General features: G+C 32.5%; 1 protein-coding gene across 1 annotated transcript; it reads left to right on the plus strand.

The window, feature by feature from the left end:
- The first annotated feature begins 584 nt into the window (after positions 1 to 584).
- Positions 585 to 14,580, plus strand: LOC128225166 (protein starmaker-like). Its single transcript, XM_052935213.1, has 3 exons — positions 585 to 1,385; positions 11,792 to 11,968; positions 14,057 to 14,580. Exons 1-3 carry the CDS (start codon positions 1,079 to 1,081, stop codon positions 14,173 to 14,175), a joined length of 603 nt encoding a protein of 200 aa, XP_052791173.1. The 5' UTR covers positions 585 to 1,078; the 3' UTR covers positions 14,176 to 14,580.
- The last annotated feature ends 9,646 nt before the right edge of the window (positions 14,581 to 24,226 follow it).

The raw sequence follows: 24,226 nt of genomic DNA on the forward strand, positions 1-24,226 counted from the left end.
GGGTGACGATTTACATTTTCGAGCTATAAGGGGCGACCAATAACATGCGATAGCGATGGATGGCGACCGATACCATGATAAAGCAATATATGTGTTGAATTGACTAATTTGGACGTAGAACGGTATATATGGAATATGAATTTGTTAATTTAAAGTGCTTATAGATTTTAGAAATATATTGCTTTTATACTGTATCGCATGTTTAACATGTTTCAAAAATGAGACATATTTAATAATGTACGCAAATTACATATCGCCTTTCACAAGATTTTTCCAAATATTTTTTTTTTGTTAGATGAAGAAAAATAACTATACAACGTTACTCCTTACAGCCTTCAAATTGTGTCTAAAACAGACATTGATTCACGACCCTCTCTTACTGAGTATGCCTCTTGCGTGTTATCGAAGACATAACACATTTATAAAACAGTTCTTGTTCGTTCACAACATTCTTACAGCTGTCCAATCATTTGTGCAAGTACCGTTGATTCTGTTGCCGTTTACCGAGCCTCTCTCATAGAGTTCCAGAGTCCGCCTCTTAGAAATGGCCCGATAAATTGGTCTTTTGTTGTGGCAAAGCGGATTGTGGATTGGAGACACTATTCGCAGGGATAATCAATACCTATTGAAGCTGACAATGCTCTGCTTGAGTAACATGCGCAAGTCAGAGCTAGTCGTTCTTAAGTCGTGGCCAGAAGCGATATTCGTTAGCTACCTTGAATGTGAAACTGAATTGTCGTAATATCCAAAAATGTTATAATTGGAAATGAACGTGGAATTGTACTGACTAACAAAAGCATTTACTGGAAACTGGCAGGACTTATTCTTGGAGTTATATCTAAAGTTAAGAACAAACATGGACTAGTAATAATTGACCGGATCATATAGGACATAGTTCTAAGAAGACAATTTGTTTTGGTAACTCTTGATAATGAGTTTAAATAAAGCTAACTTAAAATAAAACCGGACCTTTACCAAATGGCAGGAGCTTATAGTGGCATGCTTTTCAAAAGCCAGTTTGTTGATATGAGTTTAAAGCTGTATACGTTATTATATTTATTATGACGGAGGATCTAGAATGTTTTTATCGCCGTCAAAAATTCTTTACACTCATCAATATGATCCGGCAATTCGAATGTCAACAGAACAGACGTTTTCAGAATTAACGAAGAATTCTATACACGGATCTGTGTTTCCAAAACTTCAGGTTGTCAAAAAGGACGGTTTCTATTTTACTCTGAACGATGCAAAACTTCAGGTGTACAGACACTTAGAAAAGCTTGGTAAATGTGGAAGTGTCGAGGTGGAAAAGGTGGCGCTTAAAGAAGTACCAGAAGGTATCAGACAGCTCATGAAAGCCCCCGAAAAAGTCAAACGGCGTAGAAGTAAGTATGTTGTCGTTTCTATAACAATTCATCATTGCAATGATAAAACTTTAGAAAATGCATTTTGCTATTGTTCAATGAAATTATGTCAGACGTTTAAATACCTTATATTAAGTCTACAAAGGTTTGATCAATACTAGCAAATAAAAGCACTTTGCCACATCCGCTGCAAAAAAGGTCTTAGAAAAGAAAAGACTGACTTTTTAAATTAACTCAATAACAAGAAGACAATCGTAAGTAAGTTCGCTATATTTTAAAACTTCCCTATTTTGTGAGTTCACTTTGTGATTGATTTTGTTTTCAACTTGATAACATTAAACATGGATAAATATTTTCTGATTCTCGAATAAATAAGAAAGCATTTCGCGAGTCAGGTTATTCATGAGAATGTGGTCCTTCGATTTAATATGAACAAAAGAAAGATAATCAAAATGGCAGAACAACATGTGAATATACGTGGTGTTGTTTTTGTTTTGTTTCATCGAACATGGGAAATATTATGTTTAAATGTCTAAGATACACTCGTATGTATATGTAATAGCTTTGTATGTTACAATGCAAGCACAGACATATTGATCAACAAATAATTAACAAGTTGACTTTGACAAAAACTTCTTAAAATCAACAACGTAAATGTCTTTGTTACATTTACACCGTGACAGCAGGAATGCTGCCTCAAGCCTGCTTGTTTAATCATATAAAATCAAAGAGAAGAAATATATGTTTTCTGTCGACATATCTAGAGCAATAATAATGTCACACGTTCTCGAGCAGACGTTATAAACCAATAAACAACAAGAGACGACATCCAGTTATTGGCATACTTATTTCTTAACACAAGCTGTATGCAGTGGCAGTATCAAAAAACAAAACATTTTGGATAACATTATATAAATCTTATCAAAAACCAAAGTTTTTACAATCCCTGACCGATCCTGCCACCTTTTTGTCTTCATAGAGCAAAGACAAAATAAAATATCTCTTTCAGTTGTTGAAATTTATGAAATGTTGTTTATATAACATAACAAACAACCCACTACATCAACAAAACCCATAAATAACCGCTGCTGAATATTTCCTGATAATGGTTTCATTTTCCTGCTAACCAATTTTCATTGCAAGCAGTTTTGTGGTAAATCAATTTCATATTCACATTAAGTCTACCCCTTTCTATTTTCTCTTATAAATGCGACTTATTTGATGTAAGTGGCTAGTAAACATGCCATGTTTCAAAAAAGTCTCAGAGTAATTTCTTATCTAATGGCCTGTCATTCGAACTTATTTGAATTTTTTGTAAGTTTCAAAAATAAGAAAACGCAACTATGTTTTATGGCAATATTTGCAATAATTATATGTTATACGTATATGAATATGGATAGAATTGTTATCTCTAAAATATCAGTTATGAGCTGGGAAAATACAAAACGCTAGAGGTACTTGTCATCAAGTTGTATATTGTTTTAAATTATGTATTTAAAAAATAACTGTTCCGCTTGTATGATAAAGTGGAAAAAAGTAAAACCTACCAAAAACGCATCAGAACCAAGTACATATGCATACAGTAAGAATACATTGACTTTTGTAACGATCGATGTAACTGTTCTGGCAAAACAAACAATAACTTTACAGCGTATGGAAGTTTAATGAAAGTACATATATTTTTCCCATTCAAACTGTCTTAGTTATTCTTCTAGTCAACTTTAACATTTTCTGGATTGATTTTAAAATAGGGAATTGTAGTTTTGGCCTTTGCCTTGAGCCTCTTATTTTCCCTGTATTATTTAATGTGTAAATAAAAATAAAATGTGCTGTGACTTAAAAGGGGTTTGTTTTATGGCGACAACACATACATATTAAATATCCGCCTCTGATACAGTGATCACTTACATGCTTCAATTGTTTCCGTGCTAAGATCACTGTTTGCTTTGAAATACGAAAAATCAACAGCAGTTTACGACAACCAATTGATAATTAAGTCCCGCCAAAAAAGTATTGCCGGTGTTGTTTCCCCGACTTAGTTCTGTCATACTCCTCTTTGCTTTCATTCAGAAGCTAATCTCAAAAAACGAAATGAATGGCCATCCATTTTCTCATTTCTGGAAATAACATGAAATAAAACAAACTCCGCGGACGTTAAATCGATGCTAGTTCAGTTTCCTACAAGCAACAGCCATCATTCTCATAACTGTTGAAATATCCATTGTTTTATAACTAAGAGATTAAGCAGTGTTCGTGTGTAAGTTTTTTATGGGTATTTTAAGCCATTATACAGTAGTTCAATATACCAGTTGTATAGTAAATGTGTGTGCATGCATAAGTGTGTGTGTGTGATCGTGTGTTATGTGTATTTAAAGTCATTTTATAGTACTGCAATTATACAATTAGATTCAAATATTTAAAAAGACCCTTTTAAACGCACATGGCTTATGCTTAACAGACACTAAAGAGAGACTTACAACGAACATATTATACTGTTTTATATTATCAAAGGTAGAATACAAAGTATTGTTTTCGAAAATCGATTGCATGCTTTAAAAAAGAACACATCACATTATTATCTGTCTATTATATGTACATAAACATGATCTTTATTATCATCTTAGGCCCAGTATCATCTGCGTTTCATACTGTTGCTAATTTTGTTTGTTTCATGTACCAATAAAATAAATTAATCTGTAAAGATACTAATAAAACACAGACGCAGTGTCATAACAGAACATGTTAAGAGCAGAGAACATATTTTCAAGCTTGTGATCCTATGAAATAAAGGTAACCTAATCAAGTGAAGATGAGAAATGAGCAGCATTCAAGTGGAAGAAATTAGCCTGAAAACATAAGTATGTACGCATTATTTCTTAATATCTCATAAAATGCACACTTCAACACATTAGATTCCAGTGACCGTTAAAACAGCCGGATACGGACCCGCCCTTATTGGAGTCTACAGCCCCAGTGTGAAAACAGGCTTGTAGTTGTTGCAATAGGGAACACATCAGCGGCGTTCATACTTCAAATGTCCCATACTGACGTCAGTATAAAAAAATCATTTAAAAACATAACAGAGATACATGGTTTTCATGTAGATTATTTTGTAACCGAAAACATATTTTCCAGGATCCGTACCACAGAAGCATCGTCAAAAAGACTTTAACATATTTAACTTAAGTGTAACTAATGGATTCGTTATACTGTATTTTAAAAAAGATTTTGCATTGCTAAAATCTTAAAGTTTCCATATTTTTATTGCATAATAAACGCTAAGCTTAGCACTTATAACCAAGGAAATGAAATAGTTAGGCAATTGTTGAATTTAAGAAAAAGGTACAATTGTAACTTAAGATGCTTCTGTAATATGATCACCCCAGGGGTCGTTTTCAATATCATTTTCCTCCTAATCCATTTTTCATTTCTCAGTGATTCATTTCAGTTAATTTCAGACTATGGCCATTCGCTTTCAATGTCTATTCTAAACGCTCAGAACTACTCTTTAAATTATTAATAATATTTATGCGAAAAGCTACATAATAAGTTATATCTAAGGTTGTTATTGAAAACTGCCTCCGATGATGGTGAAACGAGACCCAACCAAAGCTCTGAAATGGCTCAACCATAAGAAAACGCATAAAAGACCGACAAATATATAAGGAAGACGGAGTAAAAAAACAACAGTGATATATACAGCAAAAGTTCCTAATTATCCACCTGTACGCTTGTTATGTGTTTTAACACTGTCGTTTTAATATATAATATATTATCTGCTTTGCAGCCAATATCCCATCAATGTATTATACACCTCTGTTTTAAGTCTTAGTAATGCATAATGTAATCCTTTAGACTTAGTGTAATCTTTTGTCAATTTGAGGCCACAAGAAAACATCCTTATGCATTTATTATTCATTGCCTGACATTAAGGCTGTCTTCCGGAAACATTGAAAACGGGCATTTCTATTGCTATATCTAGCAAGTAAACTGCTGTCACGAATTTTGTCATAAATTTTCTTCGACATTCAAACCATTTCAGGTTGATAATTAATAAACTCTTAACATTATCTTGTTGTAAGCTTGCAATAACGATCGAAATGCATTATTTCATTCAGAGCAATGACTCCTCTTGTTAATCAGTTTAATTATCTCATATTTTTTATTGTTGTCACATACTTTGAAAATCGGGTGTTTTCACCAAAATCAATATAGCATTTCATCATAGTCTCAAAGTACTTAGCAAAGTGCATTCAAGTTACTTTTTCATTCATTATGCGTCTTTCATATTTGAAAAGATATCATCAAGAACTCAAAATACTTTGATGAAAAGGCAGTGTTGGGTATTTTGACTTAAACACACAATTATATTTTCGACAGATTTTTCCGAGCGAAATGAAAATGTAGAAAAGCCTTTTTCTTTCATAAATTAAATACGCACTCTTACTCCCAAATAAGGTTTACCACAATTACTAATAATGCTTTAAAACTCCAAAAAGGATAAACAATTATCAGACGAAATGGTTATTATCAAGGATACCGAGTTTGATTTGAAATAAATGAGCATAAAACACGGTATTTCTACCTTTTGAGACTAAAGTAGACCAAATTAAATATTTAGCATTCACTAATCATTTAATATTTTAGCGCTTTCCGCTATTAAATTCACGGTTACATTCTTGTTATATGTAGTTAATATTTTCAATGTATGCATTATTTAGCAAGTAGTTTAAGGTTGATCAGTCAAAAATTTTGTTTGTTATACATGTGTTTAAATTAATTTTGAATACCAGTGTCACTTTAAGTCTACTCCTTGCTACCACTTAAACATGTCTCAAAGGATGTATGTTTAACTCCCTAAAAATGTGTTCCTAAAATCTAACTAAAACATTACTTGACCTTCTGCACTCACTTTTGCACCCGCTATGTAAAGGCCCTAAATGATAAAAAGTAAGCGATATTCTGGCGATTTTTAACTGGGAAATTTGTGGCCATGTAACTAATAATTATTTACACCCAATACTATAGGTTTATTCTTTGCATTAAATCAAAAGAAAATTGCTTGCATCAACCTATACTGTTGGCTTTTAAGGCGCATCTGCAGCCAATTGTATAAAACTCGGATAAGTTGTTCACAGGTTATATTTCGGCTAGTGAACACTTTTCAATGATTTGATTGGTTAGAAAAAAATATTTGATAAATATTGACCAATTGATAAACATTTCGGATAACTTTGACCAAACCAAAAAGATGACCGGTTTTATACAATTGGCTGCTGATGTTTTACTACGCTATCTGACTAGTAGCGGTTCATTTATTTGTATGTCAATCTGAACATCAATAATGAAACGATTAATACATAAGGATGTTTGCCAGTCGCTCTATTCTAAGTTTTTACTTTAAGGCCTGCAGATTTGTATTGTATAAATAATTCTTATTCTAGCCTTAACAAATGAAATGTTATTGAATTTAACAACACACTATTTCTAAATATCCCAGAAAATACACGCTGCAACACATTACAGACTCGAATGACCCGCAAAATAAGTCGGATATGAAACCCACATTGAATTCATTCTGTAGCTGCAATGTAATAAGTCAAGCTTGTAACTCGTGCAATAGGAAACATCCGTACTCGTATACACACGTCCGTATTCAAATTCCTTTAATATACATCACAAAGATACATCATATTTGTGTGGTGTGGATTTGAGCCGATTGTTTTAAATACAGAAAGGCGTTATATTCCAGTGAGTTTCTAATGCAATTTGACGGTATTAATAATAAATGATGGTAAGGGGTATGAAAGCTTTGTTTTGGCCAAATGATTTTATTAACTCATACTTTGAGGTCAAATTAATTGAATATGGGGAAAGGTAACCATACCAGCTGTTTATTCTGTTTAGTTAAACATTTTAGCATATTGGGAATAAAGAATCATCACCATGAATAGATTTACTTGACTTTTCATTTTGCAAATGCTGTTTATAAATCGACTAATTATTTTTACAAAAATTAGGATCTTTAAATGTCAAGCTAGGATAAAGATGAAGTCGTGTTCGAGAGTTCCGGTTTCTTCTTAATGAAGCAGCCCATAAACGTGATTCTTTATTTCCAATATGCTCAAATGTTTAATTAAACGTAATAATAAGCTGGCATGATGAATGCTACATGGTACTGCAAATAAATAACATTGGCAACAAGTAAAATACCCAGCAATAATTTGCTTGATTATAGCATCCATATATATAACAATATTAATTGAATAACAAGTTTATAATAGAACGCTACATCGGGAACTGAGTTCATGTAACCATTATTTTCTTGTTTATACACAATAACTTGTAATTGCAATAACAAGGAATGGGTTTTCAAATAAATGGTTGAAACAAAGGTTTGTGGAATGATTTGGCATGTTAAGCCGACGTCAAAAGGTTTACCATTAAACTACACTGACATTCGACACCAATGTGTTGTTTGTTTTATAACTCCCAGTTAATGCTATTCAATATGATAAAAAATAAGAGAGAAACAATTCAAACAATTCAAACACTAGAGCTTCTGCATTAGGTTTGTCTTTTCAAAGTTTAATATATCAAAAACAGTTCTGCTTAGTGTTTAGTGAAAATCGGACTCCATTTGCTATCGATAATCGAATCGAATCGGACTAAGCATTTCGACTTACTATCGATTAATAATTGAAAGTCCATTACATCAGTAAGGAATACATTCTTTTATACATAGTATCATCATGATCATTTTAATGGTTAAACCTGGAATCAGTGCGTGTGATGCTATAGTCATGTTTTTTGCAACAGTAAGTAAATTTCCATTACCCTTTTCTGTGTTTAATAATTTAACGAAAAAGCATAACATCAAAACACGTATAATTGCACATCAATTGCAAAATGACGCACACCACATCAAGTTATCTTAGTATTTTATCCATGTAAAAGCATATTAAATATTTGTGAACTAGCTTAGCATTCACTAACCTGCTATATTGCAAATTTCATTAGAATATCTTAATTTCAAATAACTGTCGCTAAAAAGTACATTAAAGATTTACAATAAATTATAAGCGATTCCAAAAAAGGTTTCAAAAACGGAATGCATCGAGTCAGGATCCCCGGTATTTACAGGTAAGACTGGACCCACTACACCATAGAGACAGGTTATTGAAGAAGGTTTTATGAAATATATAAACAATTAAAGAAAAAAATGGAAGAGCGTGTAAGTTATTAAGCAGAAGGGTTTACATTCACCGCATTTGTGTAAAAGAGTGACACCCCTTGTTAAAATGGACTCGACGAATTTACTGGAAAGAAAAATTGTCATTTACTCGACTTATACCAAAAAACTAAAACAATATTTATTTACCGGAAGTATCATTAGCGACAACGATTTTGGTTAACTACTATCGATTGTCGTCGACATAGCATTGTCAGCGATGATTAATTGATTGTACTCGATAATCGTTTCATCACTAGTTCTGCTCTTCATTTAGAAATGACAGCGTACGGGTATGTTGTTGTCATGTTTAGCGAGAAAAAAAACTGTGACGTTATAAACAATTGCATTCGATGTACACAGGTAACATAAAAATAAATTATATATATTACATAAAGAGATATGAAGGCTCTTTGTGAGTTTCATAGACTTCGTACATATATTTTACATGGTGTGATTTTAATACAATAGAACATCATTACTAAGTACGTGGCTTGATTTCCCCGATTATTTCATTACAAAATGACATCATTCAGTATAAATATATAGTATTAATTAAACAACGAAATCAAATCACCTTCATTCAAGCCACCGTTAATAAGTATCTTGTGCACTCTGTTTTGATTATTGGTGTACTTGATCTCGAATCATATATTTGGCAATGGGACCTTACTTGATGTCCCCCTGACATGCAATTCAACAATGAACTAAACGTCCGTTATTGTTCTTATTTACACATTAAATGAACTTAACTCAATGGCCGTTGACGCTCTCTTAGAACAAATTCGTTATTTTTGTATTATAATGTACACCAGGGATTGTATTCAATATAGTTCTTATCCTTATCCTAAAACATGTCTCAGTGATTCAAGTCAGTCTATTGTTAATTATACTGTCCAATCAGACGCTCATATTATAAGCTTAAAATTGAGTTATTTGTTAGGTGGTTATCGAGCACGGTCCCAGAATACTCCGCAGCGTGACCCGAGCCGTGCCCTGAAATGGCTCAACCAGAAAAAAAAACAAGTAACTCTACTGGCTAGAAAATCATACCTTAATCATGTGACACACTTCTAAGCACTTTTTAGACTCAAAAGTCGAACATATATTTTGGGTAGTGGGTATTTCGTTGACATGTATGTAATATCTTACATTTCCATAGCAAATATTAATTAGGTAAATCTAGAAAAGGGGGTTCGGTATGTAATTTATACATAAATGCAGCAAAAAAACAGTAAGGTTAAATCATCATATTTTGATCAATAATACGGATAGGAAATCGTCTTGAAAATACACAATAAAACAATACTAAATGTTATGAAACATTTTTTTTTACGTTTCATCGCAATATTTTCTGAGATACGATAATTATATGATATTTGCAGCCCGTCACCCATGGATGTCTTATTCTCGTTCGTGGTCAAACTTAGTAAGGTATATTGCATTCGTTTAGACGAGTTAGAATAACATATTGCGACAGGGTAGATTTTGTTACTCATTTATTATTCACTGCTTGACATTAAGATTGTCTTTTGAAAACATTGAACGCGGACCGTTTTATTGCCAAGTTGAGCAATTACATAGCTTTCGCGTTTGTTGGCATGTATGTTCTTTGAAATCAACACCTTTCATTTGTATTAGTAATGAATAACGAAACAAGTAGGTTTTAATCAGAGATTTGAAACGTAGTTGCAATCAGATGAGAAATAATGAACTCTTACCAGTATTATGTTGTAAGCTTGCTACAATCAATTTTCAATTATAAAAATGAATCGTGGCACAAACTTTTAAGCCAAACTTCAAACATTCAAGGCGCACAATATGGGATGATGCAAAAACATTTTTTGATGTATTATTATGTTTAACACATTTGTCTTTAATGATCAACAAAAATCAAAACATAAGATTTATGTACTGTAACAGATTAGTAGTATTACTGATATGCTGACGTTGTTTTACTTTTAATTTGGGAAGGATTACTGGCGTAGCTATCAATAAAAAAAAACATTTATAAAGGCTTTGTTTTTTATCAACAAAGTCCACTTTTTACTTCTGGGTTTGGTCTTGTTGACTTCATTGTATAATGGACAATATTCTAATTCACGTTGATACAAAAGAAATCTTTTAAATAGTTTGATAAATAATACAATGGAAGCTATTCCGTTCTCATGTTAAAGTTACTATACGGTGCGCATAGGACTGAACTACAATTTCAACAACGTCATATATTAAATGACGTTACGTTAACATATTATCTGGCACGCTTTTAAGAAAATCTACAATTATGTGACATTTTATGTTCCTTTTTAGGCATGTAATTAAAATATATAATCATAACTTTTAGAAACAATCAACATGCAATTTGCTTTTAATGGTTCATCTCATATCACATATCACAATTAGTATGAAACCCAGCACCTTTATAATTCAATAATGATCGACAAGAGTCAGACAAGTACAAACACAATAATTTGTCTGACAATAGACTGCATGAGGGAAATTAAGTGTTGCAAATGTATATTTATAGGATCTGTCACGAGTCGTCATATTATACCCAACTTTATTCCAGAGTTAAGGAACTTTCAAAGTAAGCGAGTTTTTGCCGATCTTAATAGCATGTTATTGTTATATTTCCTGGACGAGTTGAATACAACTGTGTATTTTATGTCAGATTGTTTTATCCCAAGCCATTTTGCAATATTAACCAAGAAAAATATCATATCTGTCTCCTTCGCTACTATTAAGCCGAATATCAAAATAATGTTACCAGGTTTTTTCCAAAGCTATGAAATTTAAAGGGTAAAAATCGATATATACATACTACATAGTTGAATGCAAAATATCGTTTTCTGCCTGTATTTCAACTTTCAATTTTGTGTATAAGATAGATGTTATTTCTTTGTTTCAGTGGAAGTCTCGTAAGATCGTTATTCATTTCACCTAGTGAGCAGCGATTGTTATGTTTCACGACATAGTAACCACGAGGGAAATATTAACCTTTGGTGTTGTTTACAACGCAACATTCAGTGGACCATTTATCACCTTTCGCAATAACGCTTTATCTATAAGTCGATATAGTGCCAGTATGCCTACAGTATCCCACAATAATCTTCAAAATACAGGTTAAGGACGATTGCCTGGTTCGAAAAATGTAAAGTTAGTCTTATCATTACTTTTTAACATATTTACATTTCAGGCGAGAAGTCAAGAACAAAAGATGGCGGAAAGTATACCAGTGTTTCCTCATCTTCCACGATAGATATTCCCGATGCAGACTCACTTGTGCTGGCCTCGCGTGATGACGTCAGTGATGGTGACGAAACTTCCGGTGAAGAGAGTTCTGATGAAGATGATACAGATTCGGACTCTTCAGGTTCAAAACATAATAATATAATCCTATGATAGCATCATTTCACGCGTAAGAATAAGTAACGTTTATCTCTCAAACAAAGGGTTGTTTATTTTGTTGCTAGTTTACTCTCATAACTGTGGAAACGAATACATATTAAGAAAGGTACTGCAAACAAACACTTTATTGATTAAGTCATTAATTGATGAACATAACGGTAACTATACGCATTAAGGCATACAATTAAAAAAAACGTTTTGATTTGTTCACAAAAACGAAAGAAATGTACAGCATTATGGGTCTTCCACAATGCAAAAGTGGGTGGGGCATGCCAAACACTAAAATATTTGAAATGATCATGTAAAATTGAGTTTTGATGAACACTTTTGTTCAGGAGTAGAACAAGCATCCTTTGCTACATGTTTTTAGAAAATAAGAAGTTTTACGAAAGAAGGTTTTATCAGATTTTGTTCGAATAGGATATTTATTATGTTGGAAAAGCCTGTTGATAATATGAATATATTTTTTGTGTCAAAATGCTCCAGACTCCCCAATCAACAATGTAAGGCGGGTTCTTGATGATATATTTTCAAAACAGAAAGATATTCAAGAAAGTTATGCAAAATAGTGGATTTATTTCATTTCTTGTCAATAAAAATGCAAATGCACACATATTTTCTAAATACTTGCAATTTCTAAAAAGCCGAAATACATTGTTGACCGGATAGTCCTGACTAATTTGACACAAAAACATAAATATTTTGTTCATAGAAATTTCCGTAAAAATGCAAATGCTATTTGATTAAAAATCTGATAAAATATTTTCCACAATAAGTACGCACTCCTTATTACATACACATGTTACAACGGATGTGCGTATTATGCTTGCTAAATATCAGATATCAAAACTAAAAAAATGTTGTTTTTTTAGTATATGTTTTGGTTCTTCAAACTCTTTTTGGCACTGTGGAAGACCCTTAACTAGTTCCTCTTTTAAGGACGCCGGACTTAGATGAACAGTTGTGTAATCAGTCATAAAATCATTGCAAGATTACGTGATTATAGATTGACCTCTTAAAAAGAAAAACAGGAATTTTGCCGCTTTTGTTTAATTTGTTTACCTTACTTTAAAATTTATGTCAAGTCATAAAGACAGTTTCACAAGTTATATTATCAAATTAAATGTTTCTACCACGACGCTCACTGTTCTTCATAGTAAATTTGGTTATTTTTACGAATAAAGAAATAAATATTAGGTGGAAAAAAAGCATTCAGAAAAAAGAGCAGATGATAAATAGTTTCTTCTCCATGTCTTACTGCTTCAAACTAAAAATATTTGTGTATAGAATTTTAATTAACATCAACCTCATTGTGAATGCAATGATTATTGACATTGGGGAGCTTGCATCCAAAGGCCTTTGTTAAAATATTGATGTCAAGAAAATTCCAATAAGTATTCAGAAAGATAACAACAAACAATTGAAAGATTAAAATATATAAGACCACTTAGTTTACGGAAGTTATCTGTGATTTTCATTTATTATCTTTCAGGTGTGTCTTTAGCCTTTAAATCATATTCTTCATAAAAAGACACGGTATTTGCCTGAACACTATATAAACCGTTAATTTGTATGGTATATTTTGTCATTGAATGCATTGTGTTTAATTGATCGTTTTTCAATATAAGTGTGCGTTTGCTGCTTTCATTCTGTATCATATATGTGTGTGATAAGTATGCAGCCTTCTTTTGATCAAAATAAATAAAGATAAATTCACGTGTTTTAAATATTCCAGGCATGTTTCATCAAAATGCACAAATCTCAATTTGAATAAAAAATAAGGCAATTGTTTCAGATGGACAAAAATGAGATACACATAAGAGTCATCCCCTGCTTCGTCAACAGTCTAGTTATCTTTCTCTTTCATCGAAAAAGAAAGTGGTTCTTGTTAGTAGTATATCATTGAAGTAGGTACGTGGGGTGCTGAAAGTTTTGTATATTTTTACGATCAATGGACTGCCTCAACAAACATGAGACTAATAAGATAAACATGATACTCGTATATTTTTCTTTCTTATTTATTAACAATTTTTTTCTTGTTCCTATATTCCAGATTGGAGTGATGAAGACGTCTCAGACACGGACATACAGACAGATGAAGATGAAAGGTCAAGATTGCAACCACAGGATTACTCCGCAGCTAACAACGACGAAAATGAAAGTTTCATTTGACCATTATCAACTTTACCTGAAGACAGATTATATATTTGTAATTATTTAAAACGTATATATATTCAAACGATGTCAGTTGACGACTATATTAAAACGAAATGTTATTTTTTCTTCTGTTAGTTATTTAATAAATATTTATTGCACGAAGTACTTTACTTTGATCAAATGAAATTCACTTACCATCGTGATAACATAAGCAGAATGACTGTAAGTGTTATGTAATTGTTTAAACCAAACAATGGAATTTGATCTCGGATTTAAGTACAATGTGTGAATACCAAGTTCGATGCAATGAATTCAATTTACAGTTTTTAATATGATATTTGAGCATTAACTGAATAATGCACCTTTTTCGTTACAAAGGTTTTGAGAACCAACTTATATCCGACTTTATACTTTTGTGAAACAAGAACATTTATTTATTTTATGATAATAAAGCCGTTTTACTAGATTGTGTTACGTACATACTACACTATTTTCGTTACATATTCATGTGAACCAGCTTATAGGCGACTTCATACGTTTGCGAAAAACATCAAATCATTATATGATGAAAAGACCGTGATGATCTTGATTGCGCTACGTTAACATAGATAAAATATTAGCTTAATGGAAATACTGATACAATTATCATTTACATTCCAGTTTTTGTAAGTAGTAAACATATACTATTCATGGGTTACTGATTTTTATTTTTTTTGACATTCTTTTTTAATGAAACTGTTGAGACTTACGATGATAAATGCCAATTAACATACTACATCACCAAGGACATTACCTTTGCATGCACAATCGATATATTAAGTCTAATTAAGCAAACAGTTTTTCAATAATATGGGCAAGATGAATATTTAGTTCGCATTCACAATAGATGCATCCATTCTATTTGAGCTATCACACTTTTGATACACAGGGACTTAATGTGCATTCACAATCCATACATCTATTCTAAAAATACTCTGTTTAACGGATAAGTAAAGGACTTACTTTCTATTCACAACCCATACACACATTCTAATTAAGGCACTCAGAACTATATAACATAAGATTGTGTTATAGGGACATAGAAATGTTAAAAATCACCATAAAGTATTAAGTGGAAAATACCTCTGCACTTCAAACAAACTTTAACTATTCTTAGGATCAGCCAAAGACAATCCTGACTCATAGAAATTTGTTTAGACGCAAAGGAGGCTTAATTTATGACTGCTATTGATGATTCGCTATGTTAACTGCTTGCTTAGAATGACGCACGTCCATCAAAAGTTCACGACTACAAATTAACTAAGAAATCCCGCCAAAAAAATTATTGCCAGTGAAACTTTATCCGTACGAATTCTCTGTAATACCAAACTTTTCCTTTTCGGAAAATCATCTCAGAAAACTGTAATGAATGGCAATCTATTTTCTTATTACTGGAAATAACATGAAATCAAACAAGATCTGCGGATGGCAAATCGATGCTAGTTCGGTTTTCTACAAGTCGAAGTCATCATTCTTAATCTAATTGAAGTTTCCCTTGTTTTATAACCAGGAGATCAAGTGGAGTTTCTTGTTTTTTGCTGTTGTGTAATTTAAACAAGTGCAATATCGACATTGTAGACAATTAGGTTGTGTGTCTTGTTATTGAAGTTTTTGTAATACCAATATGACATTTGGATCAATTGGTCAATATAAAACAATATTACCATCAAAACAGAATGTAAGTTTAGTGAATGTTATATTAATATTAAGTATCATGCAAATTGAGTCAATGTAAACATATTTTGAATGGTGACATTTTTTCTCAATAATCCCTTATAATTATGAAAGTTATATCCCATATAGATATTGATGTCTCAAAAACAACATATCAATACCATAACTATGCATTTCAATTTCAAAAATATAATGTATTGGATGTCCCTAAAATATGACCCGTTATAAAACGTTATAAAGATAATAACAAAATTAAATATTTACATTCGCAATTGATTTTCTGTACGATCAATTTTGTGTTAAATTTGCATAAACTTTTCGTGAGCTCTTCTTGGAGTTCGCAAAGTAAGATCAAGGCTAATCATATGTACAAACGATTTAAAAAATCTCGATCATAATAAAAGAGAAAATATTTACAATCAAAATTATTATTGCCACTCAAACATCAATGAAAAGGAGGACATTTAAGTTTACGGATTGATTCTTATTTTGCGTGCGTTCAAGCAATGAAAATGAATACTCGGGCGTTATATTTTGATTTTTCCAAGAAGTACTAGCGCGCTTCGTGAATTTGAAAACGTGCGGATGATTGTTCATACTGTATGCACGCAGTTAAATCAAAATCAATCCTTAATTATTCGGACCAAACCCTTTAAGGACTTCTAGCTCCTAATCGTATGAAATAAAGAACACTTCAAGAATTGATTTGCCTACTATAAAGAAGTTGTTATGCAACATATGCCCGCAATTCTACATGTCACATAAACACACTACAACGCATTACATACATTCCCCAATATCTGTCAGAAATGGAACTCTAATTGAAGTATATAGGTTCAATGCGCCTAGTGAAGCTTGTAATTCTTCCTAATGGGAAAAATACGATAGCGTATACACCGCGAAAATCTCATACGAGAGCTTTCTAAAATGCCCCTATAATAGACATCACAATGAAAGTTTGTACTCGTTTTCGTGTAGCATGGAATTAAGCCAAGCTTTTTAAAAGGGACGTATATCTTAATTCGTTATCAATTTGAAGCAATGCTGCTTGTGTTGATGTTACGTTTCATTTCTGGATCAACACTTTACCACACATTGCTTAATTGAAAATATCGTTATCTGTCATTTAATCATAAACATTGTTCGATGAAAGAATAAAGCAAACTTAAATATTCAAATGACAAAATGATTCAATTATTTCATACCTTGAGCTAAAATATTATTCACACATTAAAAAACATTTATTGCCAAAATAATTCTAATCATGAATTGACATTGAATGGAGATGTTTTCGTGGGTTCAGGTTATTTTCTAATCAATCAGGCCAAAATCTAGATTCATTTTCTGCATGCTGCAATTTTTTTCTTAAACATAAATGCTACACGGCATGGACACATTTGCTTTGTTGGAATATAAATGTAATTATCAACTCTCTCAGAAACCGGCACCAAATTTAACACCGATCAAAGATTGGCAAATTATGAATTGTCTGCTTATAATACATTTTTCATTACCATTAATTGGGTTGGTTTTTGTAAGTATAAGCGGTAGGGTACTGCAAATTCTCCACCAGAATCTGAATTAATTTAGTTATTTTAAATTTCAATCCCATTTTTAAGCGTAATATTTATTATTTCTTTGTTTTATGATAAACCTAAGGTTCTACCGTAAAACACATGTAGAACTGGCTACGGTATACCACGAGGCACGACTATAAGGAGTTTGCATGATACTACTCATCTTTTCGATCGCTGGTCGGTGAGATGTCAAGAGGTTTACTCTCTTAAAACCCATTTGGTACACTGCTAAGGAACTATTGTAAATGCTTTCTATCTGCTTTGGGCTTGTCCCTTCGTACCTTTTGCTCGTTTGTTTTTGGTCGTTGATTGACTTTTGCACGACGTCTTTGTACGAAAGAAGAGTTTAACAAAATACAAGTTTGGTACACTGCTAAGGATGCACTCTTACTCCCTAAGAAGATTCACCACAATAAATTCAATTTTAATATATCAAAAAGGATTAATATATGTCGAATACATAGTTCTTATAAAAGTATGCTGCTATATTATTTCAAAACGTGTAAGCAGAACTGATTCTTCGTAAAATCTCGCAAGATACAAACCTAAAGGGCCCAATAATTCGTCAGGAATGCAACCTATAATTGTTATATGTTCAGTTTCGATGTGACCAGTTAAGCTATTACAGTTTGTTATATTGTCATGGTAAATGTCATAACTGTTGCTTCCGTAATCCCTCGGATGCCTAACTCACCTCGTTAATCAAACTTAATACTGTACATTGTATTAGTAAAGACTATAAGCTTCTTGCAATGCTTTCCAAATGTTAAACGGTTTGAACATCCAGTGAGCTATTTCTGCAAGCCAGATGTACGTTTACGTTAATAACGCATACACACACACCAAAGGAAATTGTAAAGTTAGGGTATGTTGCAATAATTTTCTTAATGAACGCATATTGCTTGTGTTATTCGTCCTAGAACAGTTGTTATATTTTTATTATTCATTTTGCTTGCTTTCTTATGAGAACAATAAGGAAACACCAGACATCATCTGCTTTTATATAAATTATATTCGATTAGTTGTAGCAGAAATGTTCAGCTCGATATTGTATCTTGCTATCACTCCAATGCTACGGTGATCAAATTTAAGATATTTTTAATTACCAAAAATGTTCGTCTGGCAGTATGTTAGCAATTCTATTAATATAATCATGTTAATTAAATGCGGGACAAGGCTGATATAAAGGTAATTACAGGGAAGCTTTGAACATAATTATTCAATGACGTAGGTCTAATTTAGACATTAGGTTACATGGATAATTTTGGGGTGACAATCTAGATTGATCAAACAATTGTTGTCGTCAAAAAACGCTTAATAAAAAATGTAAATTACAGTGGGAAATCCAGTTACCAAATTTTAACCAGGTCAAGTCGCATCCGTATGTGCAATTCAATTAGAACATTGCCATGGACAAATAACATGCAAGATAGCATTTAAGGACAATATTAATTAAGTGAAGAATAAATATGAAGTAGGTACACAATCATTTTTACAACTTTTTTATCGGTAGGGGAAAGTAGGAACCACAACTATACGTGACATAACATAAACAGATTCATTGATTTAAGCTAAGCATTTCTGTTATATTTAGAAATTATTCTGTATCAAAAGATAAGTTAGAAGCAAAAATTAAATATTTTGTAAACAACACAAGACAAGTTATAAAAATTGATCATATTTGTCCGCTGCATACACATATACTACCTGTGTAAATTGTGTATAGACAACAATCAAATATCCTGTCAATATATTTTTAAATGTTAACAAATTTTTTTCCTACACTCTGACATACATTCAACGTTTCTACTGGATACACAGTAAAATATGCATAGCTTAATGCCAGAGTTACGTACAGTTATTTATGTTAACAGATCTCATTTTAAGCGTGAAAATGGCATATCTTAATAACTGCTACACACAGAAATGGATCTTAAAGTCTTTGGTCTAATATGATAAGCTTTTCATTATTGACAAAGGCCACACATTATAACACGCCAAGGACCTAGTATGAACGACGGTCGACATCGTTGCTAAAATACCAAAATTATTTTGAAAACAAAACAAAACAGAATACGTCGTTCAGAACACATCAATTACATATGAACTAATTGCATGTCTATATTCATACGTGTATGTTTTTTGATGAGGCTTTGACCGTGTGCCTTGAAATCGAATATCGTGGCTTGTTCTTACAGTTTTCATGGTACTGTTTATATGTTCTAATAAATAGTAGCAAATGACTAATGCAATCTATAGAATCTAAAAGTCTGACAGAATGAAGTCTGAAAGGAGATAATCTTTATTTATATGACACGGCAATGCCGTCTTAACAACAACAAAAGGTTGATATTAATGTCGGAATAACTGTTCTTTCTTATGTAATATTTGATATTCATTGTTGTCACAGGGTTGTGTAAATAAGGTTTTAATGCATAAATAACACACTCTTATAGAAAAGGAAAACTGATTTCTTACACATAAGTATATACTGGAAAGAGAAAATATAACCGAAGTATGGAAATAGACGTCACGTTAAACTAAACTGTTCATAGAAAGTATTTACAAGCAAAATAAGCTCTTTGAATAAGGAAGTAAGGAGAACACCATGGCAATTACTAACGCCTTAGGGTATTGTGAAATATTAATGGAACTGTCATATATAAATGTAGCAAATCAATTCAGTAAACATATTCATGGCAAAAGGTTCATTTAACGGTCACTCTTTGTCATTACTTTTAACAGAGGAAAGTATAAAGAATGCAAGAAGATCGAGTTAGATATTCCAGTAAATAAAAAATTTAGGAAACGCATATTTTACGCTTTGATATTCATATACTTTTGCGGCTTCACATTGCAGTATCTTTCCAACGTAGATAAGGTCGCGTGTCTGTCAAAAGTTTAGACAAAAGTCAACGACCTTCTTTGCTTGCGAGGACTTAAATTGAGGATGTGATTTGATCGCTAATTTATTTCAACATTTTTTATTTAATATTTCGTCAACTATCATTTACATCGCGTTGTTGGTTTAAGAGGATCTAATGTAGTAAATATTACAATTTTCAAAGTATTATTCATTGCAATTATGGCATATGTTCGAACTCCAACCAGTGTAGTTGTGATCACTCGACCGTACATTAACACTCTTTTGGTTAATGTTGGAACAAGTGTGAGGGTGTAGTATTGTTAAAATGATATACCCCGATACTCAACCCCTAAGTTTCACTGTTTGATGTATCGATGACTGTTCCGAGGCGGTAGACCCAGAACTTATTGCAATGCATGTGTTCACTGTCTGCGATACTTTGAATTTAGAGTGCATTTCACTGTGTGTCTATTTTGCCTTGAACTTTGTGTTCTCAGACCAGAGTCCTTGCAATGTTTTACACTCTACACTCAATGCGCTTGAACAACACTAATTATCAATCTGCCGATTGCTGCGGTTTATGCCACAATTGTAGTAAAGTAAACCAATATCCGCAAAACAGCGTGTTCAATGATTAAATAATTCATCATATATCCAGTTACGTATTGCATGCTTACTTAATTATTAAAGGCAAGGCTAATGATATTACTTGCAAGCCGTGCAACGGCTGCTTTCCAAGGGGCTGAGATGTTTTTATCTAGCTATGTGACATGCAGAAAACCAAGCAATAGTCTTTGATATGCTTTGCTGTTTTGATTTTGTAATAGTAAATTGGAAAACGTTGTTTAATTAAATATATGTGCATGATCATTCTTTGATTTTCAGCTTTTCTTTAAGTTTATCAAGCAACGAGTGACATGTTTAATCTTGTTTGATGTCCACAATGTAATCTATATTGCGATCTTCTATGTATTGTTTTTTAACTCAAACCGAAGATTTAGCGAAGGCAAATAGCCTTTCCGTTATCCGTCCGTCCGGAGCAATTACTATATAAATAATATACATAAATTACTCAAACATGTGCGACTTGTGTTTAAAACAGTGGTGCGATGAACGAGCAAGTTCCGTTCACATGCATTCAGTTATACTAGAGTGGTTGCTTATAAGCATGGAATGTTCAACCTCACATTTGTTTACATTAAAGTCGAGGCTATTCCGATATTTTTTTAAAGTGAAATCGAACCATTAATGCGCAATTGAAGTTGAAGACATTTATCGTTTAAATGGCATTAGAATGTGTTTTTGAAGTACCAAAACTTAAACGATACTTTAAGGGACCCTACATGCGAAGAAGGCAATTCCAAGGCGTCTCGAATAAACGTTTATCCAGACATTGTATTGTTTATAATGTAAACAATTTAACGACAGACATAGAACAATAAGCCTTGGGACCTAAATTTCAGCAGAAAGGAACGGCTTCTTTACGATTAAACGCTTTTCAAAGCCAGTCCAGATCATGCGCAAGATATCTGGCCTCGCCTTGTCAAATTAGCATATAAATCAAACGAAACAGGAGTGCCCAAGTGAGTTTAGAAAATTGAAACACGCATAATATCTAATTAATACTGTCTGCATGAATTACTGTCGCTATATTTTCGTGTCTCCTGTTGATTAAACAACCAGGAACTCTTGCATTAATGTCAAATTATTAAATTAAGGTTTAAAGCGAATTATATTTCATATCAATAAGTTTCGTTGAACTTCAGATACGGGGGTTAAACAATTCTGACCATCAAGTTTTAAAAAACGATTGAAACGGGCGTTGATTGCACGGACGAAATTTTGGGGACCTTGTAATTATATTGAAAATCTGTTTTGGTTATCAAAACGTTGCTTGAGAAAAAATGTGCGTAAACACAACATCACTTTATTGTACAAGATTGCCGACATTTATTCCCAGGCCACTTTACCTAATATATACATATAACTAATCCCGTTTCAGTTCCAACCAGACTCGTGATCTGATATGTTTCACCAGCATACACTTCTGTACATACAAGTGCTGTTAATTTGCTCACATTGAAAAATGACATAAAATTGGAACGCCACCAGACAATTCTGACCATCAAGTTGCTAAATGGAATGGAATGGAATATCTTTTTTGGTTATCTAAACGAATCCTGAGAAAAACTTTGTGTTAATACAACTTCACTTTAATGGACTTTAAGACTGCCGACAATTATTTACGTCATGAACATAATCCCAATCCAGTTCAATCCAGACTCGTGCTGTTACTTGGATCACATTGAACACTGACATAAAGTTTGAACGCCACCGGAGGTCTTTTAATATCGACAATAACACCATAACTTTGGCAATAATGTAACAACGTCCGTTAATAAAAATGAATATTTCTAATGGCGTATTCCTTGAGATTTCAGTATTATACGACAAATATTGATCGGTTGGAAGAAAGGAAATTGAGACGACCAGGCATGCTGTCAAAAGCGACAAGAAGAAGATTTACGAATGCATAATATATACATCATATTTTAAATGTGCCATCTATAATTGTCACAGGGATTGTCATCTTCAATCGTCATTAAGACACAAATTATGATAAGTGACAGTTTAGTTTCCAAAATTCGATCTTAATCTAAATTTAAGAAAGAACTTCGGAAAGTAATGACTTTATACATCTATGCAAAAGGTGAATCAATGAATTGCAGTGTTATTATTAAAATGCGAAGGAAAGAAACAAGGTTTTCCCCGGAAACAAGTTGTTAGTGTTATATATGAATATATATATAAGTCATGAAAATAATTCAAAAGAAAGAATATTAATCACACAGGAATGCTATTTAAAGTAGACTGTAATGTCTCCTTTACTTCGGTGAAAGTATCTACTTTATTTAGATTGTAAAGGGCATGCCAATCTAAGCGCGACCAGCAACATGTTCTAGCGATAAAGGCGCCCAGCAGCAATGCTCTAGCGAGAATGGGCGATGATATATATCATTTTATAACAAAATAAGTCAATTCAAAGTGCTCATAGATTTTAGAAAGATATTGTGTTTATACTTTATCGCAAGGCTTACATGTGTCGACCATAAAACAGATTGAAGAATGTATGTAAATTACATTTCACCAAATAAATATATTTTTCCAAATAAACAATTTCGTTTAATAATTAATACAAGAAAAATACATTTAACACGTTAGTTAATACTCCTTACAGCCGTCAAATTGTGTCTGAAACAAAAACTGATTCCCGACCCTCTCTTGCCGTGAGCGCCTCTTGCGCATTAAAACATTTCTTGTTCGTTCACTATATTCTGACAGCTGTCGAATCAGTCGTGCAAGTACCATTGATTCCTGTACCATTGATTCCCTTAACGTTTACTGAGCTTCTCTCATAGTGTTCCAGAGTCCGCCTTTTACAAATGGTCCGATAAATTCGTCTTTTGTTGTGCCAAAGCGGATTGTGGTTTGGAGACACCGGTCGCAGGGGTAATCAATACCTATTGAAGATGACAATGCTCTACTTGAGTAACCTGCGCAAGTCAGAACTAGTCGTTCGGAAGTCGTGTTAAAAAGCGATATTCGTTAGCTACCTTGAATGTGAAACTGAATTGTCGTAATATCATAAATGTAAGAATAAGAAATGAACGTGGAATTGTACTGACTAACAGAAGCATTTACTGGAAACGTTCAGGAATTGTTTACTTAATTTTGGAGTTTTATTTAAAGTCAAAAACAAATATGGACTGGTAAAAATTGACTGTATCATACAGGACATAGTTCTGAGAGGACAATATGTTTTTGTTTACTTGAAACTGAGTTTAATACAGCTTAAATAAATAAATACGGACTTTTACCAGATGGCAAGAGCTTATAGTGCCATTCTGTT

The sequence above is a fragment of the Mya arenaria genome, chromosome 2 (genome assembly GCF_026914265.1).
Source record: "Mya arenaria isolate MELC-2E11 chromosome 2, ASM2691426v1".
Taxonomy (NCBI): Eukaryota; Metazoa; Mollusca; class Bivalvia; order Myida; family Myidae; genus Mya; species Mya arenaria.